This window comes from Pararge aegeria, chromosome 17 (assembly GCF_905163445.1).
Source record: "Pararge aegeria chromosome 17, ilParAegt1.1, whole genome shotgun sequence".
Taxonomy (NCBI): Eukaryota; Metazoa; Arthropoda; class Insecta; order Lepidoptera; family Nymphalidae; genus Pararge; species Pararge aegeria.
This window is the reverse complement of record NC_053196.1, coordinates 5,035,074-5,054,308: the sequence shown is the minus strand read 5'-3', so window position 1 is coordinate 5,054,308 and position 19,235 is coordinate 5,035,074. Positions and strand designations below refer to the sequence as shown.

General features: G+C 38.0%; 2 protein-coding genes across 2 annotated transcripts in view; one reads left to right on the top strand and one right to left on the bottom strand.

Moving 5' to 3' along the window:
* The window catches only part of LOC120630886 (kinesin-like protein unc-104), a 130,992-nt gene that overhangs the window by 18,835 nt on the left and 92,922 nt on the right, over positions 1-19,235 (top strand). The window lies entirely within an intron of this gene.
* On the bottom strand, positions 14,968-19,176 carry LOC120631239 (15-hydroxyprostaglandin dehydrogenase [NAD(+)]-like). Its single transcript, XM_039900721.1, has 5 exons — positions 19,072-19,176; positions 18,070-18,306; positions 16,716-16,889; positions 16,158-16,309; positions 14,968-15,142 (listed from the first exon to the last, which is right to left on the bottom strand). Exons 1-5 carry the CDS (start codon positions 19,174-19,176, stop codon positions 14,968-14,970), a joined length of 843 nt encoding a protein of 280 aa, XP_039756655.1.

Genomic DNA, 19,235 nt, shown 5'->3' with positions numbered 1-19,235 from the left:
GATGAGTCGAAGGGCAGACGTTGCTAGGCCGAAGTAGGCCCAATTCGATCCGAAGCAGGACCGTATTCATCTAATTTAAGTCTTCCACTTCACTTTGTATAAAAGCTTTAACCGTTGAAGTGTATTGTTATTTCCATGTTATAAATGGCTGGATATTAAAAACTTTGAGCCTTAACTAAGCAACCATTCGACTTGATTTTTGGTAAAGGGATAGTTGAAAGGACGGAGAGTAAATTTTATCGTGGGAAAACAAATCGTTACCACGGGATACTGTAATGAACGCGGAGGAAAACTGCGAGCTAACTGCTAGTTCTTTTATAAATTGTGCTCGAGCTCTGAAAATATATTCATTGGTTATTCAATTTCATGAAAGGCGTCGCTGAAAGCGCGTGGGTGGAAAATGATTGGTTTACTCGTAAAGTTATATTGGAATGTGTCTACCTTATATTAAGTATTGTGTCATAATAATTTACATCGATTAATATTTCGCCCCTTTTATATATACATAACGTATATTTGTAGACCTCCTTGGCACAGTCGTTAGTGTTGTGGATTATAAATTGGAGGTCTTGGCTTCTATAACCGGCAGGGGTAATGGAAATTTGTATATTTTTTTCTTGTCTGGCCTTGCCTCGTGGGAGGTTGCAGCTGTGGCTAGCCGCCCTACCGACAAAGACGTGCCCCGTGTGACATTTAGCGTTCTGTCACGATGCCGCGAAGTAACCGATTGGCGTCACGATACACTATCTATGTAGCAGTGGCGTGCATAGAGGGTATGCACAGGGTATGTAGGTGATATAAATTGAAGAAAATCTCCAGTCTTAAGGAAAACTCGAGTATTAAAAACTTAAGGATAGGCATTGTAAGAATTATTAAAGGGTATTTTTTTATTTTTTTTATTTATACACTTTATTTGTACACCACAAATAGGAAAAAAAAAACAATGGACACAACAAAAATAAACTTAAAAAGTAGGATACAAAGGGCGACCTTATCGCTTAGTAGCGATCTCTTTTAGGCAACCTTAGGATTAGGAAAACCAAGGGAAACCGATTAAGGGAAGGGTAGGCACCCTTAAGTATTTATAACTCGTTCAGGAAATTTTCTTCATTTTATATCATCTGTGCATACCCTGTGCATACCCTCTATGCACGCCACTGCTATGTAGGGAGGTTAGACTGCATCATAATTTTCCACCAGGAGAAATTTCTGTCTAGAGCTTACCTTTAGTGGAATAAACAAGCAATTAATTTATTCTAGTTCTAATAGATTAACTAACAGGTAAACTAAACAATTTATATTCTTGAAACTGCTCCTGAAGGTTAATTAAAGTCTCATTCGCAAACAATATGCCTAGCAATAATTTACTTCGTGCCATTCCTTCCCACGCGTTTTAATTATGTAATTCGCTCGCAGAGGGGATGTATAAAGGCACGCGTTGACTGACTCGCGTCTTAAAAAAAATGAGATTTATGTAACAACTGTGTTTTTATTATTTTATTCGCAATTAAAAATTAAAAAAATAAGTATGTCTTATTACAATTGGAATCTCTGACTAAGCTCCAACGATTTTCATGAAATTTAGTATACAGCGGGTTTCGGGGGCGATAAATAAATCTTGGTAGGATTCATTTTTAGAAAATGTAATTTTATTCGTGTTTTCCGGTAAACCGATTTGGTGCAGACGAAGTTGCACGGGTCAGCTAGTATTTATAAAAGTGAAAGTGATATTAATGAATTTTAAATAGAATATTAAACGGAATAGTGAATATAAAATTAAATGGCGGAGTACCAGGTACATTTTACTCTTTCATTAATCGATAATAATAAAAGTTTTACTTAAAGGCGTAAAGGTTACACGCACACACTTTTTATTCATTTTCAGTAATTTGCCCACTTAGGGCATACCCTGTGCTGATACTGTACGAGCCCCATTGGTAGTAGGCCCTAGGCCAGGCCCTTGCCCAAGGTCATCCGGATAAGCTCACATCCGACTTTATACCGTAAACATTTTACATGAAACGATATCGGATCGCATGTTATGAAAACTGAAAACGTAATTTTTCATATCGGTTAATGGCTCATATAGCAACATAATAGTTGATTGTTGTTTAGCTACGATGAATTTATCTGGGGCAATTCCGTATAAAGCCATATTTGTTGTGATATTGCGTCAGATTTAATATCTAGCTTATAATAACGACTAACAACTTTTGTTGACTGGACCTGCGACTCTATGGCCGCGATTGCCAGAGAGTCTTAGGTTCAAATCCTGTCGGTTACGAAATTTTTATTTGCCATTTAAAAAAATATATTTTTGATATTTTTTCCAAGATAGATAATAACACTATTATTAAAATTGTAAAGATATAACTTGTGGATCCTTATAAAGTATATATTAACCGAGGCATATTTAAAAAGTACTTAATGTTTCGATTTTTTTTGTAAGTTTGAGAACTTGGAAATTGTACATCCTCGTCAATTAAAACACTCCCATATAATACTGAGAATTCATAATATCCCTTGCTTTAAAACCGTAATAGTTATATGTATTTCATTTATTTTTATTTATTAAGGCTGAAACAGTATAATTGAAACTAAGAAGTAAAACACATAGAATGTAGCATACACCAATTAAATAACCGATAATAATATAAATATACCCGTACACATATATAACAAACGCGACTTCGCGTTGGTTTTTGTTTTTGATGTACACAATCTTTTCATTAATTTTTATTAGAAAGTATATTTTTAAAATAGAATAAAAAGAAGTGCATTAATATTAATAGAAACAAATAAAATTAAAATAAGATTGCGTTAAGAATGTTTTTATATATTATTTTTTAATATTTCTAAAACGTTTTTTTACACTAATAAGTTATAAAAAGACAAGTAACATGAAACAAAAAATAGATTATAGATACTTTAGTCTTACATATTATTTATCTACTTCGTAAATACGAATATTCTTCGCGTTTGGGGTTAAAAATAAAGGAAAACGCTAAATATATTACTTGCAAGTTTTAGTACTTGGGCGCCGGCGAGACGCAGTCGGGAAATCGATGTTAAAGTATTGCCTTTCAACCCCTTGGCGAAAGCACGCAATTCTAAACTATAAATACGGGAAATTACCACCGTTGCTTACCACGACCTAGTCTATGTTCGAAACCGACGCAATAACATGGGACCTGTTACTATGACCGTTTTGTTTCATATGACAACAGGAGTTCCGTAACACACCTCTGAAGAACCTACTAATCGTACTCATCACATCAACCCATTACCGGCCCACTACAGGGCACGGGTCTCCTCCCACAATGAGAGGGGTTTAGGCAGTGGTCCACCACTCCGGCCCAGTGCGGATTCGTGGACTTCACACGCGTTTGAGAACGTTATGGAGAACTCTCAGGCGTGCAGGTTTCCTCACGATGTTTTCCATCGCCGTTGGAGCGAGTGATATTTTAATTTATAAAAACGCACATAGCTTAGAAAACTTACTGATGCTTGCTGACACTCGAATGGTAGCCTGTCATATGAAATTTGAATATCTTAATCGTTCCAGTATATCTATATCTTAGCGCGCTTAGTACTCGTGTCAACGAAATTTGTTTTTATTTTGGAGGCTTACGTGTTACGACGGGAGCTATGGATGGTAGCTAAGTGAGCGCATCTTACCCTATCGGCTACAACATTTAGGATCAGTGGAAACGATCATTTAGTTTCATAGCCTAGCTCACAGCTTTGCTGCCTAGTTGCATTCTGGTGAAAGAACTTTAAAAACTAGCCTTTATAAGCTAGCCATTGTCAATTGCCGACTTATAGTCAAGTGCGTTTCAATGTAAATTTCATTAGTTTTCAACAGCTAGCTCACCTGCTGGCGTGTGATGTAGTCTAATGTGGTAGCGGGCTAACCTGTTAGGGGTATGAATTATATTAAACGTTCCGGAATGCTAAATCGCTTAGCTGCTTGTTTCTATCGGTCTATTATTGAAGTGAAGAATTATAATAATAATTTAATAATAATAATTTAATTCACAAGAATGTAGGTCCATACAGTTTTTAAAATGTAAAGTAGTTATTATAATATTTATACAAACAAATGCGTGCCTCACAAATTATATTGGTGTGTATGTAATACATGTATGTAATGGTGCCATTTAAAATCTACTGTCCCTGATTTAGGTAAAAACAGGTATTACAGGCTAGGCAATTATAACGCTAATTACTATTTTAAGGAAGAATGAGGATAATGAATATCTTGATTGATGTAGTGAGTTTTGACGACCGCCCGGCGCAACAGTTAGCACTGGGAATTTACGTAGGAGGTCCCGGGTTGGATTCCCGGCAGGGCAATTCAGGAATTTATAATTTCTGACCTTCTCTGGTCTGGTCTAGTGGGAGGCTTTGGCCGTGGTTAGTTACCACCATGCCGACAAAGACGTGCCGCTAAGCGATTTAGTGTTCCGGTGCGATGTCGCGTAGAAACCGTTTAGGGGTATGACGACCATATATATATACCCTCTAACAGGTTAGCCCGCTACCATTTTAAACTGCATTATCAATTACCACCAGGAGATTGCAGTCAAGGGCTAGATTGCAGTGGAATAAAAAAAAAAGTGAGTAGGTAGGTGCCACTATTCTTAAGAATTTATTCTTACACCGTAATAGTATTAAGACAACTTGTAAATTTTAGTTAATAAATTAATTGAATAATAATAATAATAAAGGTAATTACTGCTCATAATATATCTCCGTTTAGCCCTTAATCGTACTGCATCGTAAACAAATCGAGGGATGAGCTTAAGAGTCACAAATTGCAAGAGAACATCTATAAATTAGGGCAACGTTCTCTCCCTGGCGACCCATTCGATACACGTATTTAGGTACTCACCTACCAATGTTCTGTTAACGTCTTCACAGCATTTTATCTGATCCGCTATAGTGTTTCTTCCACAATGAACACAAAGCTTTATTTATTATATTCCATAATACTAGGTATAGATTTCCTTTGGATACAGTGCCTGATTAAGCAAGCGCGGGGCCCGTAGCAAATTCTTTAACAGATCCCTTGATCTGCTATGGGTTCTTAAGTATAAAGTAGTAAAAATACAATTCAATACTCAATACGTATCTTAAATACGTATAAACGTATCTTAAATACAATACGTATTTGCTATCTATAGGTTACAATTTAGTGGGTAATTAATAGTGTAGTAAATTACTATACGCGATGTCCGTATGCGTGTGCGTGTGCGTGTCTGCCTGTCAGTCAGTCAGTCAGACAGAGATGAGAGGTATTAAATATGCGGAGCCCTCTTTCGCGCGGGGCCCGTAGCAATTGCCACTCTTGCTACGTGGTTAATCCGGCACTGTTTCCTATTCTTCTTCCTCGGAGTCCCAAAATGGGGCTCGGGGTAACCGCTCAGGGCGATGGCCCTTTTCGGTGGTAGCAACGCCGTCTGCAACTACAGACGGGTCACTTGGTGGGACCGTTGGGTCCGTGGTGTCAAGTCCGGGGAAGAAGTCGCGGCAGCGCGATCAAACCTGCGTTATGACGCGGCGATCAGCGGTACTGCGGCGACTTGGTATGTCCTGGATGGGGCTTACGCCCGCCGCTCAGCGAGGTCGAGCTTGCCAATGTGCATTGGCAAGCGCCCGTCAGCCAGCGGCGAGGAAGCGTTTGGAAGTCCGGTGGTTATGTGGTCCTCGTGGGGCGCTCCGTAGACAGCGCGTCTTCATCCGCCACTTGAAGACGCCTGTCTTGGCGGCACTGTTTGTATACCGTTCCCGTTTATATCATCGTCGTAGCATTCTGCTTTATAAGGGGGGGTAAATAATTAAACTTTTGATAAACTATAAATTCATATTGGCCGCTAATAATTATTATTTAAATAATAAATAAAGTTTTTTTTTTCACTCTGATGTTATCCTGCGATCAGTCCTTGACTATGAGCAGATGTGTTCATAGATATTTTAATTATTTAATGATGATTTCCCATTGGAAATTGTCATATTGAGGAAAGACTGGGTTAGCATTTATTTAGGTCTAGAATATTTATCCTTTTTAGCCGGTTGAGACAATCTGGTACGGTGAGTTGTACTGTTGATCCGCTCGACCGTAACAATAGGAAGATCTTCCGAGCGGGTGATCGTAGCCGAGGACCGAGGTCAGAACATTCATCTTCGGAAGTTGTAGGTATATAGTAATTTTTTGTGAACACTTCGCTAGCGCGATGCAGCATTTTTGTGGTGCCATCTAGTTCGGTAATGTGGAGACCGCTAAAAACTTATTATTGTGTAGTCCCGATGGCCATCCGTTCTCTTCATCATCAGTTTAACTTGACTAGTACATTTCGAAACAAAATGCTCAAGTTACTTAAAAAAATACTCGAATCGCTACAGGTGTGGCGATGTGAAGAGTTCCATAGATTTCTGCAAGAACCCTCCATAAATCTTGACCTGGTGGAAAAGAGTAACAACTTGGGAAATCTACATTTAAAAAAAATAGGATTTGCTTAATCGTTTTATAAGTAACAAAGTTCTAGATAACAAACGTAAAATCGATTCCTCCTAAGATCCCTGTGATAAATCTTGACCTGGAGAAAATGAGACCACTTGGAAAATAATCCGGTTCAAAAAATAAAATAATTTTCCAAATCTCTTAATAAATGAAAAAGTTCGAGGTAACAAGCATAAAATAAAGTCGGTTATAACAAACATTTTTTATGACGCAGTGGGGGTTCCCAAGCTTATTATGAGAGCGGCGCACTTACGAGTACAAGTTAAGAAATTCGTAACGGCGCAGCATCCCACGCCCTAACCCTATTCTACGTTTGTAGAGAAAACGACACTAACAATAGAAAAAAGGTTTTGTTTGAATTGTTGAAAGTCAACTGTCAAACCTTTTTTAGAAAAACTAAAATGTTGACTTTAGCTTACTTCATGGTGTCGGTTTTTTGTGACAGTGTGCGCGCGCATCGTAAAAATTTACTCTCACCATTTTTCCCTAACGCGCGAAAAGAAGTATAACTTCAAAAAAAAAAATCTAGATTTTTTTGAAGTACAAAAGGTGCGCCTTGCGGTCTACCTCTGTACTTTCTACGCCCAGGTTGGGAGGCCCTGGTATCAAGTATGATAAATAGTCGCATGAAGCTTCAAGCTACAGACTATTTACCTTGAAAATACAAGATTCCCATCACTTTCCATTAGTTTCCGCATGAACGATTCGAATTAACCTTCAAAGAAATGTACGCTTTGTATTATATCGGAGGTCGAATCAAAGACATTGGCTCTGATGTAGGAAGTACGCCCGCATGCCCGCTGGCTTTATTAAGGTTAGGCTCCCTCCTGGAATCCCAATTATGAAACGACTTTTTATTGGCCGCGGCAACCTTTGATCCTAATCTATGGCTTGTATTTTCCTGCAAGTTGGTCTGCTCAGAATTTCTGTTGTTTTTATGCATATAAAAAATCAAATAAATATAATAAACCCACAAACAATGACGCAGTCGTCAATATCTGCCATCTTTATTAAATTCATTGAAGAACTGAAAAGATAGAATCAAGATTTTATTTTAATAATCTTAGGCGACAGTGTTCACGAACGCAGTCGGAAACATCGGCTTACTCCAAGATTTTGTAGCTCTACCAGTTTGTATTCCTTCTTTCGCATTTGGGTAAAAAACATCACCCTTCTTTTACAGTCAGATAAAAATACTGGTCGGACTGATCTTAACGTATATCCCGAAACCCACTTGGGGTTGGAAACTTAAAATTTTGATATATAACTATATGTTTTTGTACACATTCTGCCAACACACTTCGCTACTACTTCCGTCTACTGCGATCAAAATTGAAATTCAAAATTCATTTATTTCAAGTAGGCCTAATATGAGCACTTTTGAAACGTCAAGTCTGTCTGTGTGTAGTGACTCTACCACCGGTTCGGAAGGCAGATTCTACCGCGAAAAAGCCGGCAAGAAACTCAGCAGTTGCTCTTTTCCAACATCAACAATTTACATTTTACATTTTAACATTCATTTTTCTATCTTGTGAGAGCTGAAAGCGGAGCCGGATGCTTCCAAGCAACCTTGTCATTAATCACCGAACTGCTTGTCAAGCGTGGTGATTATGGGTAAACCTGCCTTGGGAGAGGGCATTAGTCCAGCAGTGGGCTGTTATAGGCTATTGATAAATAAATATACTACGACGATACACACATCGCCATCTAGCCCCAAAGTGAGCGTAGCTTGTGTTATGTCATATAATGTCATATGACGATGTCATAATTCGTTCAGAGGAAATTGCATACAATTCTACAATATACTACCAATTGACATCTTGGAGATGTCTCTTAAAAAGTTCAAAGTTTGTATTAAACGTAAGCTTAAAGAAAAGTCCTATTATAGTATAAAGGACTACGTAATCGATAAAAAAGCTTGGGTGTAAATTATTGCTCTAACCAGGTTGCTCTTCTAATAATTTAAAATGACATTGTGAGATGGTGATAGCAAAAAAAGCACCCGGCTAAGTTTGTTGTGGGCTTCTTCTTAGACCAGGACGCGTTTGGAACCCTCGTAGCTTTAGTTTTAAGTTTACGAATGTGGTTATCGCCATCATCTCACTACCGTGTAATTCTTATGTACGCATCAACAGTGCCACCTACTTGAATAAAGATATTTTTGACTTTGACTTTGACTTTATGTGTTATGATTATTTTTAGGAGTTATATATATCCTCATCATTATTATGTCAAAATTAGCGGCCCACTACAGTGCACGGTTCTCTTACCACAATGAGAAGGGCTGAGGCCACGCTGGCCCAGTGGTGGAATATACATAAATACTTAACAGCCCGTCGCAATTGATGATTTAGATTTATAACAGAAGCCTCTCCTATTGCGCAGTCATACCTATAGATTCCGATTATACAATCGCGTGATGGAACCACTTTAACCCACGTTACGGTTACACGTGTCACTCTCAATAAAGGTTGCTTTTAGGGCTCCGTATACGAGGGGTGGAACGGGACCTTATTAGTAAGCCTCCGATATCCGTCGGTATGTTCGTCTGCTGTGCATAAATCCACAATAAAACCCTGAGTTGCCAACTGCCTCGTAGATTGTGGTGTCTACAGAACAAGCATAGAAAAGGGCATGGACCCAAACTTTTGCTAGTACAATTCACTAGGAGGTACAACTAGAAAATTAAAAATTCTAAATTCAAAAATGTTTTATCTTGTAGGCCTTATTACAGGCACTAATAAAGCGTTTATACATTTAACACGTCACACTGTTAGTGATGGTGATAACTGCATTCGTTAACTTAAAACGAAAGCTAGGAGGGTTCCAAACGCGCCCTGGTCTAAGAAGAGCCCACAACAAACTTAGCCAGGTTTTTTTTTGTTATCACCATTTCACAGTCTAGTTAATGTTGAGCTATGAAGTAAGAGCAATTCATACCCGAGAGAACTAGAGATAGTGATCGCAGTACCACCTATTTTGCGATAAACGTTTTAAACTGATTATTTGGTTCGGCTAGACCCTGTGGCAGACTGACAACGACCCAAAGGCAGGGTGGTTTTAGTAACTGCACTTCTATCTGATACTCGAAAAAGAACTGGGTTTATACTTAATGGAAATTTAGTAAATTCATATGACAACAAACTCTTAACGGCAATTTTAGTTGTCGATATAACTGGATACGCCAATTAGTTTAATCGATAAACGCTTTAAGTACCTAATAACTAATTGTATATATTGCTCAGTCATCTACATAAACAATATTATGTATTTCTTTAGATTTCAGGGTCAACAGTGTCAAGACAGTTTGTCGTAGGTCAGTGTTATATAAAAAAGATTTTATTTCATTTCTACTTATGATAATTTCCTGGTCAATTTACATGTATATAGTAACATCTCTTAGATAATCAATTTCTCTAGAAAACAAAACAAGAAATTCAACAAAAGGCCCACGCTTTGATAGGAACCTCAAGCCAACCCTTTGTTTCCCGGATGGCTTTGTAAAACGCTTTTTCAAAACAAACTCTATCCATGTAACACTGTCAACCCCACTACGCGAGCCAGCTGCCGACCAATAGCGATGAAGCGTAGGTACACAGGTAGGTAGGTAGGTAGACTTTTCGTTTCTTTACCTTTTTTACGACCTACTGTACTGCCTACGGAGGCAGTACAGTAGGTCGTAAAAAAGGTAAAGAAAATTGTATCTGTACGTACTACTACGGAGTAGTACGTACAGATACAATTTATGCACCGATGTGGTGTCTGGAAATAGCATGCACATTGGACTAATCTCAACTCCAATTTTCCCAACGTCATCCTACATTGATTGAATTGTCACCGATTGAGGGTGTCAGAGTCTTCCAGGCGTCGCGGTGCACTTCCGTTGGCTTCGAACTTCTGAGCCCTAGACATTAATCTCGGGTGAAGTTTATTGCTCAACCCAACCACTGATAACACTGCTGCAAACATTTTTAGGGTAAGCAGTTATATGAGTGGTAAAGCTTTTGATGACAGATCTCGTTTGGGAAAGTACTTTCGAGTATTTCGGCTGCAAAGCCGCATTGCTGTTTTCCGTTCAGAAGGGCATGGTAGCTGGTGTAGTTAAAGGCACATGAAGCCTACCTTCTACTACTACTACCTACATAATACCTACGCCTCAAGTTGATAAGCAAGGGGGGGCATCGTAGGCCGTGTTTCTTGCGGCAGTCTCGCGGATAGCATCTAGTTTATGATACCATGGGTCGCCTCTTGAATGAATGAATGAATGAATACACTTTTATTGTACACCACAGAGAAAATTTACAGAGATACAAATACAACAGCACAATAAGGTAGAACGTACAATTTGGCGGCCTTATCGCTATATAGCGATCTCTTCCAGGCAACCTATGAAAAGACAGTGGTTATTTTTGTCTTGACTATTACGAACACTAGAAAACTAGAAACCTATAACGCATAGTATGAAAATAAATAAATAAAATAAATATACTACGACAATACACACATCGGCATCTAGCCCCAAAGTAAGCGTAGCTTGTGTTATGGGTACTAAGATAGCTGATGAAAATTTTTATGAATATTATACATAAAAACTTATAATATACATATAAACACCCAGACACTGAAAAACATTCATGCTCATCACACAAACATTTTCCAGTTGTGGGAATCGAACCCACGGCCTTGGACTCAGAAAGCATGGTCGCTGCCCACTGCGCCACTCGGCCGTCAAGACCGTCGTCGACCATCAAGAAACATTATAAACATTAAATGTTAGGACAAAGTCAACTTAGAAAACGTAGCAAAGTAAACGATGTCACGAGGCTTTAGAAAGGACGTATGATAAGAGATAGATATAGCAAATGAACAAGAGATGGTATCAAAGAATGAAAGGGAGACAAAGGAAAAGGGTGTTATATGATGTTGAAGAGGTGGTTGGACCAACGTGGCGGAGCACAGTACAGGAGAGTCGCAAGACAAGCTGATCCAAAGTCAGAATAAAGGCTATGATTGACTATTATTATTTTTTCTGTATACGACATTTTGTCGAGCTATTTGCTGTGCGAGCTTAGGGAAGAGCGGACGCATGCGCGCCGGTGGGCGGGCGGTCGATACGCGTGACGTCACGCGCCGCTTTTAACGGCGCCGACCCGTCGCACCAATCGATGTGGACGTTTAAGAGTTTCGCGAATTTTCTGTTATTATTTCATTACAAAAGTTAGCATCTACCATATTTATACTACCATTTTGTTGCGTGTGTGCAGGTGGAGGCAAATATTCTCTGGTCTGGTCTGTTCTGGTAGGATTGCAGTCAAGGGCTTACTTTTAATGGTATAAAAAAAGAATCCTACCCTAAGTGTCTGTTTGTTTGTTACCTACGTTGGGCTCAACCACTGCCCCATGTTGATAAATATTATATAGCTTGGACCTATGATGATACCTATTATGCCGGAAAACTATCAGGGTACCGTTCACGCGACATTTGAAAAAAGAAATCTCATGCACTATTTACTCAAAAATTGATTTTGGCGAAGCTTTGCATAAAGATAGGTCTGCAGAGATATTTGGGAGTTGTACAAAACTGAAAAAAAAAAACGCTTAAGAACTCACGAGCAATTGCATTTAATAAAATACTAGCTTCTGCGTAGACTTCAAAATTGGGTCTCAAGCTTCGCTCGTTAACATTTTTTAATCATACCACGGGAACTATTTGAGAGATGTACCTACATGTCCTTTTCCATAGCATACCAAATTTGAAAGCTGTCTACCCGTAAACAATTTTCCTTGGGTACTACTTAAGGAATCGAGATGAAAGGTAGCCTATTTTCTTTTCCATGACAAAGGCTACATGCATGACAAATTTTATCCTAATCCGTTCAGCCGTTTCTGCGTTGATTGAGTGACAAACATCCACACTTTCACATTTATATACTATATGTTCGTAGGATTTGCCTGTGGCTTCGCCCGCGTTTACTACCCTATATCCCAGCTAACTTTAATAAATAATAAATATAATAAATATACTACGACAATACACACATCGCCATCTAGTCCCAAAGTAAGCGTAGCTTGTGTTATGGGTACTAAGATAACTGATGAATATTTTTATGAATAGGATACATAAATACTTATAATATACATATAAACACCCAGACACTGAAAAACATTTATGTTCATCACACAAACATTTTCCAGTTGTGGGACTCGAACCCACGGCCTTGGACTCAGAAAGCAGGGTCGCTGCCCACTGCGCCGATCGGCCGTCAAAACTTTATAAATGCGAAAGTTGTTGCGCGAACTATGGGACGTTTTTTCTAAATTTCTTCAGTTAAAGATATATCTATATGAAACGTATTAAGGTAGGTCTTGGAGCCTACCTTAATAGGCTTCCACGCGGCAAGTTTCGGGGTAAACGATCGTGGTGAGTTAAAAGTAGGTACTATTAATTCAAGTTTTTTTTAAGCTTTATCAATAAAGTAAACTATTTTATAATATTCTTGCTATTATTCGAGACCGCGTCTGAGTTCTTGTTAAATCCAGCGGGTACCATTTTTTATTCCTGGGCTGGAAGAAAAAAAATCCTATTTCCTTGCCTAGAGGGAAATCTTGCAAAATTGCGCAATCTTACTAATATTATTAATGCGAAATTTTATGTGGATTCTTCTTCTTCTGCTTGCGGCTCAGGTTCGCCAAATAAGTTGTATGGATGGATGGATGATTGTTGATCTTTCACGCAAAAACTACTGAACCAATTTGACTGAATTATGGAATGGAGATAGATTATATTAGATTAACACATAGGCGGCCTTTTATCCCGGAAAAATGTACAGATTCGACAGAATTCATGAAAAACCCAAAAATCCGCGTACAAAGCCGCAGGCAACAGCTAGTAGTAATTTTGTTGTAGAAGTCAGTTTAAGTACTTCCACCATGCTTATTTCTGCCGCTAAGCAGCAATGCTGTGTTCCGGTCTGAAGGGGAAAGCAACACTTCCCAGGGCATGCAAGGAACATGTTGCGCCCTACAGTGCCGCTCTAGGTATTAAACCTCATGAAATTTAAAATTGGATGAGCTCAGTCACAAAACCCTCTACTACTACTTTAGTAGTAGTAACTACTACTACTAGTAGTAGTAACTACGCAAACTACTAAAGTAGTAATAAAAGAACCGTTAGGCCTAAGGGCAACGGCACGTCAACGATTATTTTACTATAGGTAAGCAATGTTAGGTCGGGGCCGTTACATCGCCCCAAATTCACCGCGTAATTCTCGTAGCAAAAAGATCACTTCATAGTTTAGTTTCACCGCTAAACCTGTCGTTGACATTGTTTGGGTGATTAATAACAGGTGGGCTGAATCCCTCGGCCTGTTGTTTTACATACAATTCGTGTGAGCTTGTGTACCGTTAATTTAACGAGCCGTTATGTCGCCCCAAATCCACCGAGTTATAGCTAAATTTCACATCATAGTTCAGGTGACTACTACTGCTGAGTGAATAACGACCGGTATAACCAGATCCATTAAACAATGGTTATAAAAGTCTGTATGTGATCCGTCTTTTATTTACTTCATAGACATTGTGCTTTGATGTATATCAGGTGTCCTAGCTTATTAATCATCAATCTAATCCAAAATCTTCAGATGGCAGATTTAATTTATATAACTACTACGAGTACATTCAATCGGTCCATTGAAGATTCTGGATCATGTGTATCGTAAAATGCGACAATGTGTAACCGAAATACTGTTGAACGGAGCATTATTATTTCATAAGGATTCACTCCAAAAAATATTAATGAAAAAAACGATATTTCTTTTTCTATACAAACTAATTCAAAACATTTTAAGTGTTTACTAATGACAACCCAATTGAAACTAAAAAGACCGACACTCGAATAGTACCTACGCTACACGACGCGTATCTTTATCTATATACATATATATAAAAGGAAGTTGTGCTAGTTACACCATTTATAACTCAAGTACGGCTGGACCAATTTTTATGATATTTGTTTTTTTGATTTCTCTTAGTCCGGAATAGGATAATAAGTATTATAATAGTAATAAAAAAAAAAGATCCGTGGTACGAATTTCGCAGAAACAGCAAGTAATAGATTAAATAAGTGACACATCACTTGATTTTAATTTTTTATGTGATGTTATGGCTATGTCTGATTTTTTCAGTGTGAACTGTGACAGTGGTTTACTCGAAAACTATTAAAGCGTTTCGGTTTCACGGATAATTCTCAGAGACAGTAGGTAAATAATGTGCCTCTAAAGCCTGTAAAGTAATATTTCGGTTATCATTTACACGTTGTATACATTTCCTTGCGGCGGACACAGGATATTTTTTTTATCCCGGGAAAGCAAACGGCACCCAAGAGATTTAAACGAAAATCGAAGCTAGTAGCAGATTTAAATGAACACGTTTGTATACTTTGATGTTTATTTTGAAACATTAGTGACACCTTCAGGTAGCAAAAGCAGTTGCAACGGCTTGTTGGCTTCGTCCAATATGGATGTAATGTCTTGTACGGGTTTGTCGCGCGTGGACAGCCACACTGATCCCGGCTTGCCTTCGCGGAACATCTTCAGGAAAGCTTCTACAGCAGAGTCAACGCTAAAACGAAATAAATTTGTTTCTTACAAAAAACAAACCGACTTCTTAAATAATTGTTATACTTACGGACTAAAAAAAAAATAAAGTTTTGCTTAAATCAACCTTGAACACTATGTGCTACAACTAGCTTCCAGTTGCAAAAAAAATGTACTACAACGATTAACTCGATTGAAATTTTGGTTGTACCCCGATTTACTGAATAAATCTGCGTAACGTTTCCGAGTTTTTTTTCTGTTGTTTGATTGCGTAAACAATGCATATTTATGGCATAGCAGGAATCGCGGTTGGTTTGCTGTAATTTTTTGAAGAGTTCAGTTGTCTGTCTCCGAATCTTTTTATCAGATCTATACGAAATTTAAATGGGACCATTTCGAAATAAACCCCTTTTGAATAGCTGAAAACCTTTAAAATGTAAGTGGTGTGGCATAACTATTCCGACTTTATGCCACGTTTATTTGCAAGACACTAATGCCCGTTTTCACTAACCAAAGACAAGGCAATGTATAGTCAGTAACGCCTCATCAAAAAAGATTCTTACATACATTTACCCCTCACTAATCGATTTTCACAAGGCACCTTATATAACCTTGTCTATTGTTCTTTCCACAAGGTGTGGTATATTGTGTTTTTATTATCATGTTTGTCATTTTTCGAATGGATTTAAGGCTATTAAATAAACCGAATTTTTATTTTTTCATTTGCCAAGTTTACAAGTCCGCTAAATCGGTTTCGTAACTTTAGACGGCGCCTAACGTCGTCAGACATCATCACCGAGGAGATTATAAAACTTTTTTTCGGTCTAGGAATCACATAAATCACTAGGCATTCGATTATGGTGATTCCTAGATTTAGTGAAAATGGGCATTACAGTCAAAAGTTAAAATTAGCAATAAAGTGTCTTCCAGTGGGTACGATGGTGAATTTTTAAATTACCGTCATGTAGCTCATTGAGTTCTAACTTTGGCAAATAACAATATATAAACTTACGTTGCAATTTATCTGAGTAGGTATTTACCTTTGATAAGGATAATTAACAGTAGCACAGAACTGCTGCGAGAATTTTTGATCTAAAAACTTAGATTGAATATTGCTCAGAATTGGTGTCGATGTCGGTCCAAAACACATAGTCAGTATCCGAACTCCGGTATTATCGTAGAATTCAGGTGACTAGAAAATAAAAAGTATTTCATATTCTGAGGTTTTTAGGATTGTACGCTGTCGTCCGCGATTCTTACGCTTTTTAGAAAAACCTCTTTTGACCCTTTTTTTGACTGGGAATAAAGTAGCTAGTAAATGAGTAATTAAATTCAAATGCAAAAATTCTTTATTCCATTAGCGGCCCACAGGATAATGCGGTTTAACGTAGCTGCGGGACACGGGCCTTCTACCAGAATCAGAAATGCCGGAGTTTTGCCCGACCATAGATTAAAAAAAACAACAAAACTGATAACCACCTCATTATTGCAGAAAGTCTGTAAAAATCAACTAGCGTTTATGATGTTGATTTTTTTTTTAAATAGTTTCTTTATACTTTAATTTATCGATCGAGCGATGGTGATTTGTACATGCTTACCGAAATGCTCCTACTAAAGTGTAATACAGCAGCCTTAGAGCCACAGTAAATAGGCAGAATATCCATTTTAACGATGGCGGCGGTTGAAGCTATGTTGATAATGCTGCCGCCAAATCCACCCTCATCTTTGTGCATGTGGCTTATGCCTTTCCTCGTGAAGGACACCAGACCTTGCTGAAAGCAAAGCAATACAATGTTGAAAGTAAATAAATCATGTTTGATCTATCTTGAAAATATAAATAATGTAATAAAGGAGATGTACTAGCGGTTAGGATGTTCGACTATAGATTTAGAGGACAAGGGCTTGACTCCAGACTATTAGGGGTTATTTTTGAAATCCTTATCCCTCCAATTTGTTGATTAACGGCGGTTAAGCCTTCGTGCAGGCTTAGCGATAATAATCGTCAGAGCCTGCGCCCTCATTTTGAAGAGGCGTATTGGGTCTATGGTCTGGATATAATGAAAGGGAAGTGCAGGTGAGAGAGGGAGGGGAGCACTGAAAATTTAAAGGTCGGTGATGATGATGATGATCATAAAGAAGAAATTGTAAACGCTACAAACTTTTGAAGCGGTGATAGTATTAGTGAGGCTTCGGCCTCGCTTTCGGGGACACCGAGTTTGATCCCCGGCACGCACCACAAACTTTTCAGGGCGTTGTGCATGTGCGTTTTTAATTTAAGTTACACTTGCTTGATAAAATATCACTTGGTGAAAACGTTGAAGGAAAACATCGTCAGGAAACCTGCATGACTCAGAACTCTCAAAGTCGCGTGTCTGTGAAGTTTAGCAATCGTCACAGGCCCAGCGTGGTGTACGACGCCCTAAACCCTTCTGATTTCGAAAGGAGACCGCTTAATGCCATTCTATCGCGATCGGCTGGTTGCTACCACAGAGTCTTCCTGCCAGAGTAACGCTGTGCTTGTATACTCTTTGTCCACACATCATTGTGCAAAAGTTTAAACATTTTGTTTGTGTCCTCATTGCTATCAAGAATGATTTGTTTTATTAATTGCATTTCGAAACAAGTAGTCGAGCAAAATTTAAAATAGATTTGAAATGAAAACTTATATAAAGTTGTCTTAACTTTATGTAAGTTTGATTACTTTTCAATGCAAACTTTTTTTTTATTAGGAATAAAATGATTTAGGAATAAAAAATAAAACAAATTCCTGACTGCAATTTCACCTGGTGGAAAGTTACATTAAATAGTTATGAAAAGATTGCTTACATAATAACACAAGTATAAGAGTTTGTGCTTTCAGAAAAATTTTGTTCGTGGCATTGATGGCTCCTTTGCGATTGATTTATTTAATTATGTACAGAAAATTAATTGATTATTTAATTATGTACATACAAAATTGACATCTGCAGCTGTTCTCCAGGCATCTATGGAATCGTCCATGATACCTGCATTGTTGATTATAACGTCTATCCTTTCTAATGCAGTTAACACTTCTTGAAAGCTGTTCTTAATGTCCTCTTCTTTACTCACATCGCATCGGATGAAGATGACTTTGTTTTTGTATGTTTCGTTAAGTTTTTCTGCAAAATCTTTGCCAACTTTCTCGGCGACATCCAGTATGGCTATTTTCTAACAAATAAAATAATATCACATTGATCCGTTAGTAACCGTAAAATAGGTACTTTGTATATTTTATTCTGCATGACACACTAAGTTTTTTTTAGAAGAGGTTACTGGTTTTTATTTCAATACAAATTCTTCCATGACCGCAACCTCACCTGGTGGTAAGCGATGAGCAGTCTAACATGGCAAGAGGCAGTTAGGGGTACAGCAGTTATATTCAACTCATACCTCTAATCGGTTTCTACACGCCACCTTAGCGGAACGAGAAATTGCTTGACGGCATTTGTTGGCAGGTTGGTAGCTCGAAAATCTGATATTTAAAAGGTCTGCGTTACTTTTTCTGCTACGTAGAAAGAGGACTAGGCTAGTTTAAACCGTGAAAAACCAGTTAATTCTATATGTACGAGTCGCAGGCAAGTTCTTTGAAATATAAACATGAAAGTTGTAGAATAAAATATTACGTTAACCGTAATTTATAACTGACTTGAAAGATAAGACATTCACGAGTTGTGTAACGTGTTAAAGTAATCGAATATTACTTTAATATGATCGAAGCGAAGAAGCGAAGCTTACGCTTACGCTTACTCATCACAAAATAACTCATAGTGAACTATCAGAACTTCTTATCTTAACTTATTGTCCCTGCAGCAAAATCTATATGTATTACTCGAAGGGTTGTGATCAGTTCACAAACCTTTACACAAACCAACCCGCTAAAAAGCGATAAAAAATTAAAAATAACTTTTTTTTTTTAATTATGAACACACTCACCTTTGCCCCGAATGCTAAAAACGCTTCGACATACGCTGCTCCGAGTCCAGAAGCACCGCCAGTTATCAAAAAGGTTTTATCCTCAATTTTTCCATCTTGTGCCATATTAATTTATTACTCAATACGTTCGCACTGCAATATACGAGCAATCAACTGAAATGCAA